The sequence below is a fragment of the Branchiostoma belcheri genome, unplaced genomic scaffold (genome assembly GCF_001625305.1).
Source record: "Branchiostoma belcheri isolate BF01 breed outbred unplaced genomic scaffold, Haploidv18h27 scaffold3, whole genome shotgun sequence".
NCBI classification, from domain to species: domain Eukaryota; kingdom Metazoa; phylum Chordata; class Leptocardii; order Amphioxiformes; family Branchiostomatidae; genus Branchiostoma; species Branchiostoma belcheri.
In genome coordinates, this window is record NW_017803909.1 from 4,712,567 (window position 1) to 4,737,650 (window position 25,084).

The 25,084-nt window shown below is 42.6% G+C and overlaps 1 protein-coding gene across 1 annotated transcript; it reads right to left on the reverse strand.

Annotated features, from left to right (window-relative positions):
• Positions 1-6: 6 nt before the first annotated feature.
• On the reverse strand, positions 7-24,830 carry LOC109473833 (neural-cadherin-like). The gene is made up of 33 exons (XM_019773933.1): positions 23,073-24,830; positions 18,037-18,231; positions 15,935-16,160; positions 15,328-15,532; positions 14,940-15,051; positions 14,371-14,760; positions 13,880-14,106; positions 13,278-13,551; positions 12,755-12,927; positions 11,936-12,481; positions 11,326-11,527; positions 10,915-11,058; positions 10,327-10,610; positions 9,728-10,028; positions 8,999-9,471; positions 8,429-8,664; positions 7,856-7,992; positions 7,372-7,614; positions 7,051-7,245; positions 6,559-6,852; positions 6,118-6,347; positions 5,532-5,797; positions 5,166-5,311; positions 4,665-4,861; positions 4,387-4,514; positions 4,066-4,186; positions 3,564-3,747; positions 3,109-3,275; positions 2,401-2,680; positions 1,881-2,058; positions 1,345-1,544; positions 767-1,067; positions 7-450 (listed from the first exon to the last, which is right to left on the reverse strand). Exons 1-33 carry the CDS (start codon positions 23,779-23,781, stop codon positions 228-230), a joined length of 8,187 nt encoding a protein of 2,728 aa, XP_019629492.1. The 5' UTR covers positions 23,782-24,830; the 3' UTR covers positions 7-227.
• Between the last annotated feature and the right edge of the window lie 254 nt (positions 24,831-25,084).

A 25,084-nucleotide genomic window follows, 5' to 3' on the forward strand; every position in this document is an offset into this window, starting at 1 on the left:
ACATATAAACATACCAGTACAAAAATACATCTAACTGTATCATCAAACACAGTCTGCAACAGCTTCAAAATACAGTACAAAAATGTCTTTCCACAATATCTCTAATCTTCAACTTATTAGTTAGTTCACCAGTGATGTTTGTTGCAACTCCGTTGCCTGAACAGGTAATTTTCTCTCTCACACTTAGTTGATAGCACCTGTCTACAAACTATAGTTCCCCACTAACACTAATGACCTGCTCCTCCCCGCGCCCCACTGTACATGTCTGCCAGGTTTCGGAACTGTGGTCCCCAGTCGTCCAGATACTCGTAGTCCTGGTCATCCTCCGACGACGCAGAGGTCAGTGAACTCAAGCTGCCTGCTGTTGACCCTTGACCCTCGTAGTCATAAGGCTGGATGGAGTCATGGGGTGGAGCTGTGGGGTCATTGTCTGCATCATGGAGCCTAGCACTGGGGAACACACGTCATGAGTACATGTATTGTTAGCTCGTAAACTGGCAATAAATAGCCATTCCTTTTTCATAACTGCGAGAAATAAATTAGGTGAAGTTCAACCATAATCATAATCCAGCTGTACAGTGCTTGATCCATTTGACATTGGAGGTTACTTTGAATTTAACTGTGAATCTAACCAAGTCACAAAGACAATGACAATATTCACATCTTTCCAAGTGATAAATTTGATACAATTTCTATGCATAAGTGCAATGACAACATACTGCAAATTATAAAAAAAAGTACAGATAGACCATGTGCCGAGACTTACCCAATAAAATCTGCTACATCTGGATTGTCGCCCTGTGGGAGAGTTGGTCTCATCTGTGGTATATCGTCCGGAGGAACGTCAATCCGCGGCTCCAGCGGTCTCTTGCCCCGTGTGGGTGACTCCCTGTCAGGCCGCTGGAGTTTCCTGATGTCGTACGTCTCCTGATCCTCCTCCCCGCCGCCCTCATCGTTGTAAGAGATGATGTTCTCACGCACGTCGTCGTGACCGTCCACTGCCAGGTACTTGGTGGTCACGGCAGCCTTCAGCTGTTTCTTGTACATCACACAGGCCAGCACCAGGACTGAAGACAACCACAGGAACAGGTTAGTTCAGCACTATTTCCTACAACCTGATACTGTAATCTGCTGTGTAATGGTAGATGTAAATCAGGCAAGTTCCTGATCAGCATTTTCACTTAAAGTCACAGCAATCTCAAATCGTTACATTACATTGTACAAGTAATCATATTAATACATGTTTACTAGTCCTAAATGTAAAGTAGTAAAGCTACATGAAAAGGCATGTTCTTAACTTGACACAAGTGTGTTTCAAACACATGTGAAAGACAAAGGACTTACTTAACAGCACCAGTAGACAGAGAAGAATGGCTACCACAGCTCCAATACTGATGCCGACAACCCCGACTATCCTGGCTGAAGTCTGGTCCTCCTGGTCACAGATAACTCCTGTCCATCCCACGGGGCAGGTGCAGACAAAACCATAGGCATGGACGTCACAGATCCCACCGTTCAGACAAGGGGCACTTTCACAGTCATCCCTGGAAGATGTACAAACATTCAATTCTCCCAAACTCTTTTCCTTTTATATATATTAGCTTATTGGAATATAAATGTGTAGAAACAAAATAACACAATGTCATTGTTGTAACAATCATTGTTCACATAGTTTTGACATAAGCAGCACTTAAATTTAAAGTCCCAATCTTTGACTGTTTGAGGATCAAAAGCTTTCTCTATTCAGTCATGTCCTGCAGCTCTAGGCTACATCCCTTCTAGACAAATATTCAATATTGTTGCTTCTTCCTTTAACTACACTACAGTTCCCTTCAAGCAATTTCCACTACTGAAGCCATTCTTCAATGTCTATCCCTGACCTGCAGATATACCCCCTCCACAGGTCCACACAGACAAACGGGATGACACACGGGGCGCTCAGACACTCCTCGTGATCCCAGCAGCCCGGCTGGATACCCTCCGTGGTTGCCATAGCAACGGCATTCTCTCCCTCCATGGGCAGGAACTCCTGATTGAGACGGATGTCGTTTATACAGCCTGCAGAGTGTGGACAACACAGTAAATATACAGGCGAAACAGTGCAGCACAGTTAGACGTACATGTAAACTTGTCATGAAGCTTCATTTGCATGTCAAATTGGCTGGACATAAGTTAATAAAAACTTTGAAAACCTGTTTTTTTAACTTCTCTACTGGAATGGGGCATTAAGTGAGTAGTATCCATACACAATGTTGTCGGGGACCCATCCAAGCAATGGATAAAGAAGAAAATGCAACATATCACAGAGAAAAATCACTACAAGATTTATCATTTAGTAAGTACATGTATATCACAGAACAGCAGATAAAACTTAAAAAGTATATTTTGAGACAACCTTACCAATAAAATCGTTGTACACATTTTGTCCCTCTGCAGACCCTGTGACATTGGCACCAACAAGGACACTGTTCTGGTCAATAAGGATCTCTCTGTGACTTCCTAATGCGATCGTTATCTCTCGTTGGCCTCCACCACCATCCAGCTTCAGCGAAACTTCGTTCCCGAACCTTTCAACATTCACCACGTGCCATTCTCCATCATCTACAGTGAAGTCTTCCAACCGGACAATGTGGACGCCATCACCAATGTTGAAGCGGTACTGCACCTTGCCATTCATGAGCTGTATTCAACATGAAATACAATTATTTAGTTTCTTACTTGGTGTTGAGAAACTAATACGAAAGAAAACAACTGCAATTCTGTATTCAACTGTATACTTTAAGGTGCCACTAACTATATTTCACACTGCCTAACCATGCAAATCCTACAAATGGGGAAGAACAGACATCTGTATGTCGCCCTCAGATGGACTCCCCAAGGAAAGCGTAAGAGAGGCCAGCCCCTGGGGACATGGAGAAGGAATGTGGAAGTGATTATGAAAACAGCCAAAAAGACCTGCCATAAGGTTGGATGGCTAGCCCAGGACTGGAGTGGTTAGAGGAAGTTTGTTGGCACATTATGCTCCATTTAAGGGGAGCGAAGATAATTAACTAAGTGTCTAATCATACAAAACAAACAAGTCTAAACAGCCGACATCCGGGCTCTCACCTCTAAACTGGTGAACTCCCGTCTGTCCCTGGAGGAGGCCGCCATGAGAAGGCCGTTGGGAACCCGTGTGCGGAACATCAGCTGGTGCTGTGTGTTCCGGGCACTGACTGGTCGTCTCAGCTGGTACCTTATCCATGACTCACTGTCGAAGGAGTACTCAGGCGTAGCTGGGATAACAAAAACAATTCAAAATTTTAATGCAAAGAAAACAAAATTTTACCCTTCCTGTATCTTTACTTCATGTACCTTCATGGTTGAAAAATCACTGTCTCTATTTATGATTCAGATGACCTATTTTGTTCATCCTGGAACAGGTGTCAGTCTGTACACCTGTTACTTGCCCCTACATCTTAAATGTCTTTAAGCTAAAAGAAACTTTGTATTCACTGACAAATCTTAGACAAACAGTCACTCCCACCAGCTCATTAGTAGTATGAGAAACAGCTGAGGCCTACCCTGCTGACACCTGTCTCCATGGAAACCAGGATGACAGGTGCAGTAGAAGCTGTCCCAGGTGCCCACACAGGTGCCGTTGAGTCCACAGATGGGGGTGATGCTGTTGGGTTGACAGTTGGCGTCTGTCTGTGTGCAGCCTTCCTCGCTGTTTTGGGACAGCTGAGCTTTGGCAAGGTCAATCACCTGCCATGGACGAGCATAACGTTACAGATAACACTGGTATAACTGGTTGATGAAATGTCAGAATTCATACTACATTGTACCTCCCAAAGTAACTCTCCTCAACTGTAGCACAATGGTAACAAAATATCGATACTACTGTTGCTAATTATATATTTCTTACATTTACCATGATCTATGATTTGGCACAGGACAAAAATTCTACGACAATTGTAAACAGAAAAAAAATTTCATGGCAAAACAATGGTTCCACTCTACCTTATTTTTCAACTTATATGTGTAGCAAAACTTAAACAGTTTTCAAAAACTGTGCCTGCTCACCTTGGTGTCCTGTACCAGGTTCTGAATGCAGCCCTGGAAATCCTGGTTTGTCAGGGTTGGGTATGGCAAGGACTTCTGGGCTATTCCACCCAGCTGAAGGGGAGACAGGACATTCAGGAACCTGCAGATGGGAGAGTTAAACACACAGAATTAGAAGTTCAACAGCTGGCAGATAGGGTCTTTGTTTCTACTTTTTAAAATCTTATTTGGAACAAGTTATACATACTATATTTCTATAGCATCAAAAACACTAGTGTACCCTGTAAATAAATTGACAGCCTAGAACAAAGAAGTGATGATGACAAGACTGCACGTACTAACCTAGACTTGCCGGGAACCCTTCCAATAGCCTCACACCCAGTCCTGTCCTCAGCACTGGTGCCACGCCCAGTCCCCACTGTCTCTGTGATGACTGAGTTCTTACAGCGGTCCAGCATGAAGCGAGTGGTCTGCAAAAAAAAAGAAGCCCAATTTTAATTCCTCTGAAATTAACTGTACAACAAGTCCCCATTTTTGTTGTTATTTACAAACAAATCAGCCTGCATCAAACACATTCAAGATAAATGTAATAAATGTGTTGTACAAAAAATGTATCATACCGAGCCTTGTCTGATGATGTCCAGACGATGCCACTTCTTGTCATTCAAAGTGGTTGTCACGGCGATGTCCAATTGGAGGGGCCCGTCTCCCAGGTTGATGGTGAGCCGTGGTTTCCCCCTGACCAGCTCCACTGCCATGAAGTCCCTCGGCTCTCCTGAGGCCAGCCGAGCCACTGGGCCTGTGTACAGCAGCAGACCTGAGGCAAGGACAGCACATGTGTTGGATTAGTCTTACTGACAGCTGGGCTATCATAACTGTGCTGATCCTTAGCTGCAATGTTTTAATGCAGTCAAACAATGCACCTATTGTTTAAGCAATTCTATTATTCACTGTCTCTTCCTTCAAGACTTATGATTGACCTTATACCACTTCACAGGTACAGGTTCCATCTATACATTTCAACAAATTGTTCCAACAACACTCTTACATGTAGTAAACCAGGAATGCTAAAATGACTACTGGTATGTATTAATCAAAGACTGTATCTAAATTGGCAGTACCATCTGGGTGTTTAGTGATAAACTCCAGGGAGATCCTAGTGTCCAGACACTGGGGCAGGGGGTCGAACCAGGCAAACCCGTTCGCCCTGAAGCTTCTCTTGGTCTGCTGGCAGTCAATGCCATCATAGCCATTTCTGCACTTGCACCTGGTGGTACAGGAACAATTACACAAATGCTTCTATGAAAACTTAATTCTCAAAATTTACAACAAATCAGAGTAAGATCTAGAGACAACTGGATCCAGGCGGATTACTAGTATACAGCTGGCAGCACATACATGATGTGCATGCCAACTTCAAAATATAGTCAACACTCAAGTTAAATTTAAATACTTTTCTAAATGAAATGAACATATCTTGGCCTTACTTGTAACCTGTAGGGGTATTTATACATTTCCCTCCATTGTAGCAAGGGTTGGAGTCACAGAGTCCCCGTACTTCTGCCCTCTGTGGGCAGGTGCACTCGTGGACCATGTAGGCCGTTACGGACACAAAGGAGGTGCTGCCGGAGTTGACCAGTGTCGGTGTGTCGCTGGTCTCCAGCCGGCTGGAACAACCTCCTGTCTGACAGATCTCCTGCACACACGGGTCCACGTTCACTTCTGCTACAGGCAGGCCAACCATCTCCTCAAGCTGGGAAAGGGAAATATCAACATCATGCCAGAAACAATTTCAGAAAAACAAATTTATAGTCTTTGCAAGACTTATTCGATGGTCAAAGTTTCCAGCACTTTTTCTATCAATCGCTCAAAACAATGGTTGTTAGTTAGTTACTGACCAAATTTGTAGTACTGTAGGAGAGCTACAGTATGCAAAAAGACTGCCATCATGCCAGCAATTTTGATAGAGAAAAAGACAGCAGCCATCTTGAATCTTCAGAAAATACTCAAAGCCCTAAAAACATCAGACTTGAATTTGAAACAAACAAAATCAAGTATAATTAATGCTATTACCGTCTGTCTGTTCTGTGCAGCCAGCCCGTTGAGTTTGTGTGCAGGGTAGACAGGTGAACCATGTGCCGTGTACCGGACATCTACAGACCTCTGACCTGGGACGTTCAGCACAGAGAAGACGTCCACGTTTTGTACCCGGGCACCGACCACCTTGGCAATGGCCTGCCTGAAAAGGTCATACTTGCTCTGACCGTCCTTCCCTGGAGTGATGAATTCTTCTGCAGTGGTACCTGTTTACATCAGGAAATAAAAACAGAATTTTCCTGTAAAAATGTGACTTTCATAAGTAAGCTTTAGTGGTCTACGGTGGTTATGTGACATCAAATCTATTTTACAATCACCATGGCTTACTACATATTTGGTTTAACCTTTTTCCTCTAGCTTGTCAAAGGAATCCAAAATAATTTACTTAATGCTTGACAGGCTTCTTAATGTACTTACCATCAAACCTGATTGACCCTGAGTTGGCCATCTGCTCCTCTGTGACCTCCTTCACGTTGACTACCAGACTGGACACAGCATCCGGCCAGATGCTGTCGCTCACACGGACAGAGAATGTGTGACGACCAGCGGGAGTCTTCTCTCGGATGTAAGCCATGCCACTGGACTCATTCAACCAGAAGTACTCTGGCTCGCTGCTGTCAAACACGTAGGTCTTCACGTCTGGGTTGACTAGGGCTCCGTCATCGCGATCTGGGGCATGCACTATCCCGATGGGACTGTCTGGCATTGCACCTTTATGGAGAAAAGATATTAAAATAATCAATCAGGATAACATGCTAAAAAATGCTCTTTAACATATGTGTAATGTGATGTCCAACACTTTGAATGCCCTTGAAAGAAATTTACCAACATACGATGCGAAGGAGGAACTTTCTTCACAAAAACTACTTCTATGAAACCACCATATAAAAAATCAAATAGAATGTTGACCTTTGAAGTTGTACACAGTGACTTCCTTGGTTCCTCCGTAGTGCGGATTGTCGTTCTCGTTGGCGATGGTGACTGTGAGCGTGTTTGTTGCACTCATCTGTGGCTGCCCGCTGTCCCAGATGATCACCAGCATTTCGTACAGCTCTTGCTTCTCACGATCAAACGAACGTTTGGTCCTCACGACTGCTGTGTCATCTGTGCAAAGAGCAATACAGGATGAAAACTAAGCATCCTAGCATTTGCAATGGTAGCACTTAACAACAACTTTAATCTTTGCAGCATTTACATAATGCCAAAGAGATCCAGTAGCACTGAAATTACCTCCATTGTCTTTGAAGTCAAAGTCCCTTGCAAGAGGATTGGGATCTGGGATGGCGTAGACAAACGGTCGACCGTTGGGAGGATCAGAATCGTAGTCCACAGCCTCTATGAGCTGTACGTGTAATGGACCTGCGGTGTTCTCGGGAATAGCAGGACGGTAGTCCTCCTTAAACACAGGGCCGTTGTCGTTGATGTCCATGAGGTTGACCACATATGTAGCATTGCCCACCAGGCTGGGTGGCCCTGGAAACCATATAGCAAACATAACATTCAACACAGTGCAAACACTTCATACATGAGAAATTCCACATATCTCAAATATCAATCAGAAATACTTTTGACTCCCTCACCATCAAATCAGTAGATCCACTAAAACTTCACCAGTAACAGAATTTGAATTATTCAGAATGTATAAGTTTTAAGTAAAATTTCTACCAACAATGCAGGTAATTTTTGTCTTTAGACAGGGAAGACCTATCCTTACCTATGTCTGTGGCTTGAATAGTGAGTCTGTGCTGAGGGAGGGTTTCCCTGTCCAGTGGCTTGTTGACTGTCAGTATCCCATTCTCAGCACCAATGAGAAACAATTGGTCTGGGTCTGAGCTGGGGTTTATGCTATACCTGAAAAACAACATACATTGTTGGTTAGGATGACCATGTCCAAAATCAACTTAGGCTAACATAAGAAGATACTGAATGCATAGAAAATATTAACAGTTACACTCATACATTAGACCAATCCCATAACACAAATGGAAAATGAAAAAAAAATTGATGACTAAAATAAAGAGTTACTAGTACTTTATTTGTTGTTTAGCATAGATAACGAACGGTCCCCCATACGAGGGGGGACAAGCGACACTACTCTGTGTAATCTACAACAGATGCTGGCCAGCGTGGTCACTCAGACCCTGCGTTTCTACTTACATGTAGATAGCATTAGGTTAAAAAAACCCACAGAAACATTTTTATTACTTGAGCCAAGAGACAAACAGAATAAATTAAACCTCTAAGAGTCTAATCAGCCTATAGGCAAGGTTTTATAAATTATACTTACGTAAACACTGCATTGTTTCCTGTGTCTCTGTCTTTGGCAGACATGATCCTCAACAGCATCCCGACTGTTGCGTTTTCGTAGATCTCCCTCTCGTAGTACACAGGGTTGAAGGCAGGTGCGTTGTCATTATAGTCCATGACATCGATGACACAGTAGCCCCTGCTGGTGAAGTCCAGGTCACGCACCTCCAGTGTCAGGTTGAATTTTCTCTGGGATTTTTCCTCATAGTCCACCGGCTGGAATCAAAATAACAAAACTGTAAACCTGGCAGAGTTCAGAACAATCTGTCTGTCTGATAGACATAATGGCTTAGTGGTGAGTATTAAATTAGATTTACTGTAATTCCAAACTCATTGATTGTAACAAGATTAAGGCATGCTTTAGTCTAGCTCTGTGAATTCATAACTACATTTGTATTAAGAAACATCAATTCAAAATTACATTTGTATTAAGAAATATTTGTCACCTTGAGTTAAAGAACAGTCTAGATCGAACACTAATCCATTTCTGCCCTAACCTAATGCACTTCACCCCCAGTGATGCCAAAATAGAGGTATAAATAAGACATACCCTGTTGACACGAATGATGCCCTTGTTGTCAGAGTTGTCCATCCTGAACTGGTTGTTATTGTTCCCTCCGACAATGCTGTAGAACAGACGGGCATTGTCACCAACGTCTGCATCAGTCGCCACCACCGTGGTGACGATCCCGTCCTTTCCCAGCCCTTCTGACATGGTTGTACTGTAGATCCGCTGATAGAACGCAGGAGGGTTGTCGTTGATGTCTCCCACCTGCACGGTGACCGTTCCCGTGCCCCACAGACCGTCGCCATCCTCCGCTCGCACCACCAGCGTGTACTCCTTCGTGGTTTCCCTGTCCAGGTTCCCCACTGTGGTGAAGATCTTTCCGGTGTTGCGGTCGATGCGAAACAGGTCGACCCTGTTGGGCTTGGCGTTTTTGGTGATGCGATACGTCAGCTTGGCATTCCTGCCAACATCTGGGTCGTCAGCATCAGTAGCTGTCACAGTCATCACAGATGTTCCTACAACAGGCAAGAACACCCCAGAAAGGTCAGTGATTGGTAACAAATCACTTCAGGTACATTGTAGATCTATTTATCAATCTTAGATGCATATGACTGATAGGGATGATTTCCAACGTTGTGTTTACAGTCAAACTCATCAACTATTGAAATACCTTTTAGTTAACACTGTCTGTGAAGGCTATCTTCTACATGAATTACTTAACTTGCACTAACTGGTAAATGGAAATAAAATACTTTCTTCATAGAAACCAACCTGCTGCAGTGTTCTCCAGAACAGACCCCACATACGGTCCATCATTAAACTTTGGGGCATTGTCGTTGATGTCACTCAGACTGATGGCGACATCAGAGAAACCGACCAGCCCCCTGCCTTTCTCGTCTGTTGCCAGGGCGATGAAGCGCCACACGGGACGTTCCTCGCGGTCCAGGGACTTGGAGGCGTAGATTTCACCTGAGATGATGTTGATGCTGAACTCGTCGTTAGCTCCCTGGCCTTGTAGGGAGTAACGAATGTCTGCATCACTCGCACCACGGTCAGGGTCTCGGGCAGTCACCTGTTAAATAATACAGAATAGTTAGCTACACGTGGCACTTGCAATATCCAAGCAGTTGTATGGCTTTTAGCTGCATGGTGAACTGAATGGATGCATGAAACAAGGTATCAAATAAAAAAGTGACAACATGCAAACACAACAACATAAAAATTATGGCACTTTTACTGTCCAGTTTAGCAGAAGGTAAAACTGTGTTAGGTTTAACACCTATGCATCTACACTATCAATTCCCTGCAATCATTCAAATAAAGCTGGAAAAACATCCCATTTCCAACATATAGAAAACCATTCGGCATACCTGGAGGATGGGAATGGGGGTGTTGTTGTCCTCCTCCCTGATGCTGCCTGTGTACTCGTTCCTGGTGAACTCTGGCTCCTCATCGTTGATGTTGTTGACCTTGATCTTGACCTTGGTAGTGTTCTCGTTCTTCCCGTCGGAAGCGACCAGTTGCAGCTCGTATTCCTGCACGGCCTCGAAGTCCAGGGGAGCGGCGACGACGATGGTGCCAATCTCCGGCACCACGTCAAATACTCCGCCCACATTTCCCGTAGTGATCTGATAACGCAGTTTGGCATTGGCACCTGGACATAATAACAATGGCAGTTACTAACAGGTTTCTTAACTTGCACATTGAAGGAAAGCACATCATGCTTGTACGTATGACTATAACAGATATGAAAATCAACCTCACGTGCAATATCTATCAACCTAGTGTATCAATTGCATGCATGGTGGTACCCATTTAGAATGCTACATGAATGTGTACATGCCAGTAAATATCAATGTTTGTTTTTGTCAAAATATATATCAAAATATATAATCTAATTGAAACTTAAAGTTGATGCCAACGATACTGTAGAAAATTATATTCAAAATGCAAAATACCTTCATCTTCATCGTTTGCCGTGAGAGTGACGATACTGTATCCGACATCCTTGTCCTCATCTACTGATGCCTCGTATTGTGTACGTGGGAACGTGGGAGAGTTGTCATTGACATCACTGATGGAGATGCGGACATAAGCCTCTCCTACAGAAAGGGAAACAGTTGTCGATATACTGTGAAAGACCCCCGACAAAACAGTAAAGTTTATTTCAGATCACCAAAGGCATAAAGGGCCTGCAGATTTGTACATTGTGCATGTTTTATCCAACCACTTTACATGAGAACTAAAAAATATGTTAGCTATACCAAAAACAAAGTTTCTATCATTTACACCTCACTGATATTTATATTATGAAGACTACATTGAGACTAAACCACATCTTTCTTTGATTTACACTGATGATGACGTACGTGAGTTGGGAATGTTGACGTTGCTCAGCTCCACTCTGTCTGACACAGCACCATCCTCAGCCTTTACTTCCAGCAGATAGAAGCTCTTCTTCTCTCTGTCAAACATCTCCTTAGTGAAGACCTCCCCAGTGGAGGGGTCGATCCTGAACTTCTCCCAGTCCCTCAGTAACGGGTCAGGGTCAGGGGAGATGGAGTAGGTCACCTGGGATTAAAATTAAATAGTATATTAAGCTACATTAACTTTGGTATGAAACATGCTGCAAAATAATGTAAAACTAAAAGAAATAGCCTGTCTATAGATCTGGTATACCAGAACTGTAATGCTACCATAGGTATCTCAGCTAAAAGTATGATAATATGATTAACATTGATAAAAACAATAGATGCCTTGCTATGCTGCCTTCCATGAAAAAAAAAGATATCCAGGGCCCTCAAAGTTATTGGTACACTTGCAGTGAAAGTTGGTATCAATTTCTCTTAGTTTAAGGTAAGGAATATGAGTCATAATCGAGAGGTAATTAAAAAGACTTAAGGCGAAGAATCCTCAATCTAAGTTGAGTTAACACCTATTTCTGGTACAGTAGGGTGTATTAACTGATCATGAGTTTACCTTCCCTGCATTTCCAGTATCTGCATCCACTGCAGTGACCTGTCCCACAGAGGTTCCCTTGGGAGACTGCTCAGCAACACTCATGGCATAACTCTTAGCGGTGAAGTCTGGGACCTCGTCATTCACATCCGTCAGCCTGATCTCCACAATAGTGTACGCAGCGAGAGGGATCCTTGCCGCGTTTTCTGCACGAATCTTCAGCTCGAAACGAGGCGTGGTTTCAAAATCGAGAGGGTGGAAGACGCAGATGTCAGCCGTTCTTGTTGCTCGGTTGGTTCTCAGATAAAACCGTTTGGGCTTGTTGGTCTCGGGAAGCTGCCCGTCGACAAGGCTGTACGTGATGCGGCTGTCCAGGAGGGAGGAGGAGGCCTTCACGGTCGCTACCACCTGGTCGATGGGGGTGTTCTCAGGAATGGTGACTGCTGGGTATTCTCTCTCCCACGTGGGTGGCTCGTTTTCTACATCCGTTATGGCCACGTCCAGCCTCACGCTGGTGGAGCGCCCGCCTCCGTCCGTGGCTATCACGCGGCGAATGATCCGCTGTGTCTGATACAATAACAACAAGCAGCCCCAAAAGTCAGCGATCAGAAAACAATACCAAAGTAACATATCAGTTCCATAACCAAGTAAACAAATTCAACAATTCGGGTACATATAAATGCAGCGATAGAGTCAAATCTATTGACACATCATAAATTCAGGAATCAGCACCTGAGAACAAGATCAAACAAGACTTCCATGAACATACAATGTACGATATTGTATCATAAATACTTGTAGATAACCTTGGTCTGTCTCTAGAACCTCCTACCACCTCACCTGTGAGATGGCACTTTTGACATACAGCCATCCTGTCTGGTTGTCGATGCCCAAGTACTTTGGCACCTCCTCAGAAAGGGAATAGAAGATCTCAGAGTTCCTGCCAATGTCAGCATCTTGTGCTGCCACTCGCAGGAAGCTCGTGTGCAGGGGTGTGTTCTCACTCAGCACAGCTATAGGAGAGGGGAGAAATACACACATGTACTGTCAAGACAAGGGAGCTACAATAATGGAAAATCCTAGAGTTCCTACAATTCCATAAAGGTGGTTTACGACAGTTACTACTACCCAAACAGTAGTCGCACAGTTATTATTCTATCAGAGGTTCACACTAAATTATTATTCTACCAGAGTATTACACTGCTATTAATATATATTTTTTTTTGTTATACTATCTTATACATCTTTTGAACAGTTAAAATCCTGTTCTCTTTCTATATGATCAGTGTACTAAATTTTCAAAACAACTGACCAGTTAAAAACCTGTAGTCTAGAAATACAAGAAGTATAAGGCTTGTATTACCTGTATACTTGGCATTCTCAAACACAGGGTCATTGTCATTGACATCTGTGATGTGCACGATGAGCTGACACACGCCAATCAGCGGGTTATCTGCATTGTCTGTAGCAGTGACAGTCACGGCGTGGTCTCGTCTCTCTTCTCGGTCAAAAACTACAGCTGTGGAGATTTCTCCACTGTCAGCATTGATGTTAAACATCGTTTCACTGTCCTCACGGTGGACGATGGAGTAGGTGACTCTGCCATTGCTACCCTGGTCAGCATCAGAGGCTGTTACCTGTTTTGAAATGAATTTAAAAAGGCATATTAAACATTTATGCAAATAAGTGCACGAGACTTGCAGCCCTATCTATAGTAGAACTCAAATCAATCCCTTCTCTAGAGATGTAAATTTACCATCTATGTATGGTTACACAAGATCATTAAATCTTTCCTTTTTATTTTCCACATGTCAAATCAGAATAAAGCTACTACAATTAAACATGAGTAAGTTAAGTATCAAACATTAATCATAACAATAAAATGGCAAGGGAAAGAAAATTGACCAGGTGGTGCTCCATGAATTTGCTGTTTGAAAAAACAGGCTTTTGCAAAATAGAACAGACCTGTATGACGAATGTCCCTGAAGGCTGTCCCTCTGGCACACTAGGAGCATATTCAGCACACTCGGTGAAGTCAGGTTTGTTGTTGTTAATGTCATTGATACCAACAACAACGACAGCCGTGCCACTCAGACTGCCTGGGCCTCCTGAAGCATTGTCGTCTGTGGCTGTGACGTTTAAGGTGTAGTGGGATCCTCGTAGGTAAGGGTTGTCACTCAGTCTGATTATGCCTGAAAATGGACCCAAAAGAAAGCCATATTAACATAGTTGATTAACAACTAATTACAGGGGTACAGTGTTGTAAACTGTGACAAGAACACTTATTCCATTAGTCCAAAAAAGATGACTAAATCTTTAGTCTTTTTGTAGGTTAATATGTTCTGGTCCATAAAAAAAGGCAAATATAAGTCTTATTAGAGAATCTCGCTTCAAACACATTACAAACTATGCAGAGGGTTGTCATTGTTATAACAGACCCTAAGGTCATATCTTACCATCCTTTGCATCAATGACAAATGTCCCATCATTCCCTCCGGTGATGGCGTACGTGATGCCGTCCCCGTCCATGTCGGTGGCGTGCACCGTTGCGACCAGTCCGCCGGGTTCGGCGTCTTCCGCAACGAAGGTCGTGTAGGTCTTCTGGGAGAAGACGGGCGGCTCATCGTTGATGTTTGCCATGCGAACCCGGACTGTGGCCGACCCTGTCAGCACAGGAGTGCCGTGGTCCACCGCCTTCACCAGAAACTCGTACATGTTGTTGGGAACTTCGTAGTCCAGCTGGCTGTTGGAATAGATGGTTCCGTCACTGGTGATGCGGAAGTGGGCGTCGTCCACTGAATAGGAGATCCGCTGGTTTTCATCACTGTCACAGTCCCCAGCTGACACTAATGTTGCATTGAAAAAAAATACAATTTAACATTTGAGCAATTTTGGTAGAGCCTTTACAAAATTGTGATGAGGAGCATGTTGTACTTTCAGTGACATCACAAATCATGAAAATATAAATGCATTTGAAGCACCTAAAGTAAGCTATAAAAAACTCTCCAGCCACTCATGCACTAACCTTGTAGGATGGCCTTAGTTGATGGGATGTTCTCCACCACGTCCCTCTGACTGTAGATGGGATTGGCAAACTCTGGTGTACAGTCGTTTATGTCTGCCACGGTCACTCGAACCTACAGGATGTAAGAGAAATTGTCAGTAACATGCTGTTGAAAAAATGGAAAGCCTCAAGTCTCATCACTTTGTTATCCAAGTTTAACTGTATCAAGTATACAACTGCATACAAAAATTGATGCAATTTCTACATTGATGAAATTGTTGTTAATGATCAACTGTAATGCCGTGTCCTAATGGTACATAATTATTGTGACAAAACGCAGCACACTTATTTCAACAAGAACACAACCACACTTTCAACATCAGGTATGTGATAACAGATCTTAACTGACCTGTACAATGCTACTCATGGGATTGACATCTGTTTCCATTGCCTCCACTGACAGCGTGTACTGCCTCTGTTCTGTCTCATAGTCGATGCCCCGGTGCAGGGTGATCTGTCCATTCAGCCGGTTGATGGCAAACATGTCCATGCTGCTCTTCAGACTGTAGCTGATCCTGGAGCCTCGGAAAGACATGGCCTCCACCTGCACCACACTGGGACACAAGGGGGGCAGTAAAGTCATGTCAACAGGTTATAGTTTAAAAGAAAGATGCTCTCTTTGAAACTGACATTTCTTATCTTTGAGAGGAAAGCTGTAATATATAGTTCTGTAGCTGACCTCAAGTTCTGCAGAATGCATTGAGGAGCTGACTGCTGTCATTATACAAAACTGTTCATGTCTCCCAAAGCTACTTTTAGATTTGCTATGCTTTGACTAGAAAGAGTCATGAAGGGCTTTTTTCTGTAAAGCTTCCTTGTTTCTTTCAACCTTCCACTCAGTTCCAGTGTACCTTTTTCCTTTCATTTTTAGTCTAACCCCTAAAACCATTGTCCTCAGCCCTAAGAAAACCACAAATTCAAACCAATACTGGACAGTGTACTGTGCTATGACTCACGGATACTGGTCGTGTGTCTCCTCAGGAACAGTCACGTCGTACGTCTGCTGCATGAACTGAGGTGGCCTGTTCCCCGCGATGATGGACACCACAGCCTGCGGACCGTCGTTTCTTCCTGTGTCGCGGGCACGAGCGTGGATAATGTACTCCTGATTTGCGGTGAAGGGCAGGCCAGATGTAGTCACGTCACCTGTCGATGAGTCCAGTTCAAACCTACCATCACCACCTGCAGAAACGTAAAAAAAAAAGAGAATGTCAAAAATGAGATTGTGACATGGCATTTACCGCTAATCATAATTGACACTTATTCCCAAACATGATGTTAACATCTTATATATGTACATGTATAGTGTAAAGCTGTATTTGATGAATTTCTCTAACTTGTATACATTGTACTGATTTATCACTGAGTTTAATCCATTCTCTATAATTGAAAGTGGTGCTTTGATCTTGCCAGTAATTTATTCTGGACCTGGTGCAGTATTTTGACAGCTTTCAAGTTTCAGGGAACAAAAGCTACAAGATATGTCAAAGATATGTCAAATTTGTTTAGTTTTAACTTAATGTTTTGTCAGAGATATACAAATGTACCTTTAAGATTAGTCTATACCAAGAAAATAGATTAAGACAGGCAATAAGAATTCCTGAGAGGCTCTTTGCAAAAATCCTTTTCATCCATGCAGGCAAGCATCTAAGTTGTGATTAAACCACTACCAATACACTTCTAATACACCTAGAACCTACATATTCAACTGCTAAAGCCTGTTTTCTAACCCCTACCGCCAACACATAAATGCATGAGTGGCTATCACATAGATATGAAAGAATACAGCTTCCATGTGGTGGTTTTGAATAATGTACAACAATAAAGCAAGAAGGATTATTACATCTCAACTGAACACATTTAAAGGTTTTGGAATAGAGCTCTTGGAAAAAAAGGTGTTAAAACAGAGATGGAAGAATCAAGTTGCCATAGCAACACAAAAGGGCAAAAAGCAAGGTGTTGTCAAGATGGATACAAAACCCATAACCTGTAGGCATGCATGCTTACTGACTTAAAATTCAAATGGCACCACTGCATCTGTAATCAAGCCTGATTCTTACCCCTTGGCATTTTAAAGATTTTCGATCTTACTTTTCTATCCTGAAATCTTTTGACACATTTTGTGACATGATTAATCTAAGCTGGTAAAATGTTGTGCCACCAAAACAGCTTTTAGGCTTTAATTTGTGTCCTTAGGGCTATGTTTTTCACACATACTGTAAATCTTGAAATGTTTGCAATGGTTTTCACAGAATCATGACACAGCAAATATTTGTTTTGTATAATTATAGAGGAACTGGTATATCTGGTTCTACGGAACTGTTTCAATTCTACTATATGAACTTAAACATTGCAAGACCTCCTTTCCCCTTACAAATACATTTTTTTAAACAAATAATAGGCCTTCTTGCTAAATACATTTCACATTGCTAATAGGTATTAAGTGCAAACCTGAGCTACAGCTCAAACAGGAAAATTTATCTTTCAAACAAAACACTTTGAAGCCAACCACTCTACCCTATTACCATGCAATCTATTCAGAATAACATCTCCACAGGGAGAATCCATGAACAGAAGTCTCTTCTGTAAGCAGGTTCATATCTTCAATATTTGTAATATTTTTGCACAAACATGTTGATGGATCAAAAATACCTGAAACGAATACATTTAGTTACATCCCTTTATTGTATGTCATCAACGGCAGGTGTAATAAAAAACATAACAAAAGGGAGTCTAGTGTACTAACAAGCTATCAAATTTGAATAATAAAGAAATGCAGCACGGATCAATAAAATAAGTCCAAACCAAATTATGGTTTCAAAATTCATACAATTAGTGGATATGGCTGCCATGATGTAGCTTAGATAACACTCACTCCCAGACTCCCTCCCTCCCATGGGATAACTTAATGCCAAGAAATACATGGTTTGTTGTCAGGCCCATCCTGTCTGTCATTAATCTTGACTTTCAGGGGAAGGTTTGGGAGCCATTAAGCAATTCCCTGTTGGACTGCAGTCTAGCCATGATGGAAATGAGAAATAAACCAAAAAGTACTGACCTGACTCCAGAAAGAACTGGAACTCTGCGTTTTCTCCCATATCTTTGTCCTCTGCTGTCAGTTGGTACACCAGCGTGCCACGCGGTGCGTTTACAGGCACTACGGCCTGGTACGGGAAAGGCACCATGGTCCACTGAGGTGAATTGTCGTTCAAGTCTGTTAGTCGGATGTTCACATTCACCCGGTTGGTTTGCCCTGAAAATAGAACATGTTTTATTTATTGTCAGAAGAAGGTGTGTTTGACAGTGGATTAACAATACCTTAACACACTCCCCAGCTGAGGTTTCACAGACCACAAGCCTTCCATTCCTCCTACAACAAAATATAGCTCTCATTGTAAAGGTCAAATAGTTTCTGTTTTAAACTGTTTTCTTTTCTGCTCAATGGGCAACCTTTAAATCGAAAGGAAAATGGAGTAAGCGACCACACATCCAGGACTGTCCACTACAGTACTGCAGTACAGCATATGTACTTCAACTTCAGGTTATAAATCAAATGACATTGTATACCATTACCCATATACTGTAACAATACAATGTTCTAGCCAGCATCTGTCCGTCTTTTGATGTTATACGTAAGTCAAACCGTTAACAAATTAGATGATGGAAAAAAGTCATTTTAAACCCTGCACTATTGGCATACAAAGTATCTTACATTTTAATGCCTACAGCACTACAGCATTGCTAGTAAAAGACACCAATAAACTAAATTTCTCAACCCACTTTACATTTTATAGATATTTTGAAGGCAAAGGTCTAAAAAAAAGTGTTGCTGCTAGTCTTCATGTCTGCAGCTATAATTATATCTTTCAAGAAGTTTATGGTCATCCAATAATAGCTGTAACATGTTGTACCTTTTTCTGGGACATTTTTTAGTTGTTGAACAGCTTTTTATTGAATCTGTCTAGCCTGACTGAATACCAGTATATACCGCTTGGAAGTGACAACCTGAAGTATACTCAAGTCTCCTTTCTCTAATACCATAAGACTTGTGTCAAGTAAAACATTTGGGTACTTTCACTTGTCAAGGGTTTTTAGCTTACGGTGTAAGTGGTTGAACTTGAAGGCTACTGTAAACAGTCACCTAGAGCCAAGGTATACAGAGTTTATCTTACCGGTTATACATGTTTATCTAAAGTGCTTGTACTTGTATGTCATTGACTACACATGTGCTAATGCTTACTAACTCCTTGGAAAGAGTAAAAATTAAGGATCTCTGTAAGGCTACATTGAGTTTTTTTAGTCCTGTAGAATAGCACTAAGCAAGATGAAGAACTAAGGAGTTGGAAACCAGTCTAATAGTACTGGAGGACTGCATTGTGAGCAGTTGGGATATAGCCAACACCATGGTAGTGCATTGCAGGATTATCACTACCAAGTACTACTAAGGAGACAAAAATATCCACATCATCTGTATACATGACATGCACACAAATTGTACTTACATCAATAATTGACATTTTTAACATGTAGTCCACTTTGAGTTCCAGTATCACAGCAAGGATAGTTTGACTCTTATTCTTCCTCACACATTGACAATACATGAATATGGAAATTGATTAATATTTTACATCCATACCTGGCTGCTGTCCAGCCTACCACTCTCTAATCTCAGACTCCCAATGATTACTTGTCTGATGGATGTAAAAGCATAGTGGATGTACTGGCGACATATTGTAGTTACCACCTTTAAATCATATATCAGTCTTCCTGACCATTAAAAAATTACTCTTGATAAGATAATGTTGTAGTTGATAACAGGTATCAACATGGACAGCATAGACAGATCAAACAGATAACCACGCCCATAAATTAGTTCCTGCTTTAATATAATTATAAGCCAACTCCATAGATCATCAGTGGAAATTTTGTTGACTTCAACTTGCTTGGTGCTAAAATTATGCACACACTTGTATGGCACATTTGAAATCTCCAATAAATATGGATGCCACGCAAGCCATGCAGAAGCACCCTTGGCAACATCATGCCGTAATTTTCCTAACGAATGCGTACGAACATGAGAGGCCTTTTAATCTTCCACCCACATTCAACAGTGCAAATGGGCCTGGTGACAATTACACACAGAATGGCTCCCGCATTAAGTACATTACTGATATCATGCATGTTGTAGCACCACAGCAAATACAGGCGGCAGAACACACAGGGGCCTTCAGTACTGCCGGGGGCTTATCAAACATGTCTGAACCTTCCCGCCCTGCATCCAATGGCTACTATTCTTCTCTGGAACATGAAGGGGTTTTCTGATGTTGACTAATACTACAACTCAATGGTCCACCAAGAACTCCAATTTCCATATGCCAACAAACTCAACACAAGGCTTGAATATTCATTGGATTGCACACTGAATGACTCAGAGGGTACAATTTATGTCCTAGACAGAGAAAAATGTGGAGACTATGTACTAGTATGCAGCATCATGTGACAACAGAGGCTGGAATGCCAAGAAGCGTTTTCTAGGTTGACATTTGCATTACAGTTAGGGAGATGGAGACCAATCAACACTAAGATCCTATTTTCTAATCATACAGTATAATTATTACATATACTCTAAACAAAATGTATTGTATATTTGGTTGAATTTGTGAAATCATCATCTACCACAGCACATTTTGTCCTTTCATTTTCACAATTTCAGGTCAGCAACATCTTTATTCAAATTGCCAATATGCACAAAACTATGCTTCCACCATTTGCACGCAATGTTATCTTCAGTTCTACAAAGCAAAATCCTTTTTAATTCCTTGAAACAAAACACTACGAAGATACAGCAATGTATTCCTTTTGCTTTACTCCTCTGGTACTGATAAAAAAATTTTCAAAACAAGTGACATGTATTTTGGAAATATTGTTTGTACATTTGTATAAACACATAGCAAAACCATACATCATACTGCCAAATTTGAGCAAGCCTTATCTTATAAGGCCCTTAATGAGTCTCCCTATGGGTATAGTTGCATGCTAGAAACTCAATCAGATCAGCATATTTTACATGCTGTCATCTAAAATCAATCTTTACCATGCAAAATATGCCCAATGGGACAGAGCAATTAATCTCTTTTTTAATGGTTATTTTATTGTGTCGCTTCTCATTGATGGAAACGTTTTGACACCTGTGAGTGACTGCATCAGCCATATATCTCCCATATGGAAAATACTCTTAAATTTCATCTATTCATTAGAATACTGTATACATTGTACTAACAATAACAAAACATACCGGTAATAGTTTGCTGATGTAGCCAATGTAAATACAATTTCACCAGAAATTGTTACTCAAGGAACTGGATATGTTTGGGAAACTGTCAGATGTTTCAAGAAGCATCAACTTCTTTTCTTCATTGCCAGTTTCCAAAACGTATCCAGTTGCTTGAAAAACAATTTCTTGTGTATCTCATTACCTGGATGTCTAAACTTCATAGACCTGAATACAATTTCCAAAGAGGTTATGAAAGAGGAATATGGGTCACAGGTTTCAGCCAACGTGTCATGTTAGACTCACAGAACAATCAGGTCTTTTAGCTCAAAAGTGGACAAGAACAATAATGGCAAGATTCAATTTACTTTCAGGAACACTCTGTATAGGATTAGGTTTGAGCGCCTAAAAACTAATCTCCAAGCAGATGTTACCACATGACTAAACAGAAATGACAAAACCTAAAAAAAAGGTACCAAGCTCACATCTGCTTGGAGATTACTATAAAACTCACTAAAAGCTCCTCCAGTAAAACGTAATGAGGGGGAAGACATATGGCCAGAAATAATGACAGGGATAAAATCCTAAACGAGAAAATAACCGTTCAGGTATGCTGTAGGGGGTCCAGACAACCTGTAATCATCCATACATCACGCCAGATGTCTAAATGTGTGACGCTTGCTACATTTATAATGGCTGCAATCAGCTGAACACAGGCCTTCACAGTGCTATGCACAATGATGTATCAATCCCCGGGTGACATATGCAGCTGGCATGTAGAATGAACAACAAATTCCTGGAGTGTACACAATAGTCCTGTAGTATAAAGCATGAGAGAAAAAAAAGAAAAACATATTGAGCTCACTCCCACCTTTTTGCACCTGCCCGATAAATGCACAAGTGTGTTGGACAGGTGCAGTCTTTTTGACATACACACGTGTAAGATTATGTTCTCGATCCTTTCTTTCCTTTTTTCAAATCATGAACAGCTGTTGTGTTTCAGATATCCCCAACTCACTCCAAAGTGATAATCTCCAACTCCAAGTCTCACTGATAAATCTTGTATACAACTTACAAGGGCAGTATTTATTGTAACTGTAGATTATTTCTATAACTACAGCCCCAGAAAACAGTGCACCACCACCATCATCCAATGGAGTATATTCTAAATCCATACCATATTACGCCTTCTTTGGCAGATTTAAAAGGCAATTTACCCACCTGGACATAAATCCTTTAAGTGTTAGGCAAATTTGCATGTGTATTGAAGACTGACCAACAGTATGTAACAGTAGAGCATAGCCTCCTAAAGCAGGCTTCAGTCAGTGATTGCTGGGTCTTGACAAATTTTATAGACTGCTTTCTGATTAAGAAGTTTAACCTCCTTGTTCTGACAGCTACACTTCATACAGCTGGGCTGGTAGTAGAGCCAATGCTCTGGCCCTGACATTTTAGCTTAATCCTCACAGTGTTCAAGACTATAATGGCTAGAGCTTCAATCCTGCTTGATATTTGGGGCTCAGGAATTGCTATGTTTAATACATAGGGTTTACACTTTTCTTTTTATTGTCTAACACAAGTAGAAGAAGACACTGCAAGGAAGTTATAAAAATATGCAGTGTTGTCAAACCAAACTGTTCTGGGCTCAGCATAATCCTAGGCTTTGCACCTTGAGCAGGGCATCAAAGCTGCATTAGAAAACACATGCTGCCTTGGGGAGCAAGAAGGTAATAATTCTACAAGATGAAAGATGCACTTCTACACAATGCCTTGGCAGGAAAATATTTTCTATATTACTAAGTAATGTCAGGAGAAGAACCTACTGTAAGGGTTGGTGATCTCCACAGTGATGTTTTCCCACTCCTGTTCCTCTCGGTCCAACAGCTTCCCCACACGAACGACGCCCGTCGCTCCATCAATGGTCACACGGCGCCGAGATGGCTCGGGATAGATGATGGTGAACTGGTCGTTCACTGGATCCGATGGCTGGTTGTTGACGTCGAGTATCGGAGAGCTGACTTCGGCGTTTTCTGCCATGGAAACTTGGATGTTCGGTAGTGCACGTCGCTTGGAACGGGTCTTCTCTGCGCTCTCATTGGATACATCATCTGACTTTACCACCTGGACCAGGACTGAAGCTGGCTGGCTGACTAGCGAAGGGATGCCACTGTCACGTGCATGGATCAATAGGTGGTGTCTATCCTGAGTCCCTAGGTGTGCTGCGCCTGTCATCCAGATCTGTCCTGTCTTTGGCACAATTGTGAAGCCTGGCACAGGGGGACTGAGGGAGTACACAACTGTGGCATTGTTGCCATTATCTGGGTCTACAGCATGAACTTGAACCACAGGCTTCCTGTCTGAGCTGGCTTCAGTATTCACCTCGTACTGTTCGTTCGTGAACACAGGACTGTTGTCGTTTTCATCAGTGACAGTAACGTGTACCAGTGCACGGGCTACACAGTTCCATCCCCACGCCCATAGCTTGGATTCAGAGTTCTTGTTGTCAGTGCCAAGGCTAACTGTCACTGTCATGTCATACCTCCCCTTGTGTCTCTCTATCTAGCGATTCAGTGGTGTATATTTCCACGACCTCCCCTTCCTTAGTGGCATGATGACCAAGTGCGAATGGCAGATGTGAGTCAGAGATGAGATGATAGGTTATGTTGTGCGCTGGCACATGTGTACCCATGGCGAGGGGGGTGGACCCACAGTGTGCCCAACCTCCCTACCACTGCGCCAGGGGGGAGGTTCTCTCCTACTGCACCCATGTGGAAGTCTGAGGAAAAACTTGGCAATTTCTGGCGATCTATGATTGAAATGTACAGAATGTTGGTTTCACCGGTGCCGTCAGCCCAGGAGACAGAGAGTGACACGGATTCATCTTTGTGTCGAGTCAGGCTCTTCCGCGTGGTCACTTCTCCTGTCCTAGTGTCCACCGAGAACAAGCGTGCCCCCTCACAATGGGAGAAACAAAGGCGGGGCGGACCAGCCGTCCCACCGTATATCCGGGCTCGACATCGTGAGGCACGAACACGGAGAAATGTGGCGGAATCCTAACCGTCCGTACAGCGTCCTCACTAGCAGCGGGCGCGAGGAAAACAAACAGCCAAATGACCAAGGCGGCGGTCCGCTCCCCAGCTGTCAGCGTGAACAATGCTCGTCTGTTCGCCATCTTGCTCCTCACTGTGCGAGACGTTACTTTCACTGCACACAAGAATACATCAAACTACAAGAAAACTGCAAAGCACTGCTACCTCACTGCCAGTGCATCGGCCAGTCCCTGGGCGCGACATATCGCGATATCCGGGCGATTTGTTCTGAACACGGTTCCAGTTTCATGTCGACGCCCCCGCTCTCCGCACACCGCACCGTTACACGGCTGTCTATCAGCTCGCAGCTGTTCCAAGTACCCTTCCAACAGGGCCGCTCCTCCTCATGTTACCCCGCAGGAGAATTGAGCCAAGGCCCTCTAATCTGTCCCTCAAAAGCACTCGGCTCTATTCATCGGGAAAACACCGGATAACATTAGATCTAATCAAGTCCGTGCTCCTCACGCTATGATGATGAAGGGAAAATGCAAAACCTGAGCTCTAATGAACCCTGATTTGATGTACGGTGATGGAGCTGGGATGTGACCAATCAGAACACGGGGAGGTGTGAGGGAACATTTGAAGGTCTAGGTCTAGTAGTCTCTATCAGACTTCTTGGCGGACTGAAAAAGATTGTAGAAACTGGCCAAAATAGAGGGAATATTTTATCCGGCGGCTTGGCACCGTGGGTTGCACATTGTAATTCTATGGCTGGCTATTCCAAGCTAACTCTAGCTGGCCAATTC

Bases quoted from the DNA above. Each gene is read 5' to 3' on its own strand.
- LOC109473833 (XM_019773933.1), bottom strand. From the start codon at position 23,781: ATGACAGTGACAGTTAGCCTTGGCACTGACAACAAGAACTCTGAATCC. The intron at 9,472-9,727 runs GTTGGTTTCTAT...TGCCTGTTGTAG, and splicing joins TCTGGAGAACACTGCAGCAG to GAACATCTGTGATGACTGTG. The intron at 2,059-2,400 runs GTAAGGTTGTCT...CACACTCTGCAG, and splicing joins TGTGTACAACGATTTTATTG to GCTGTATAAACGACATCCGT.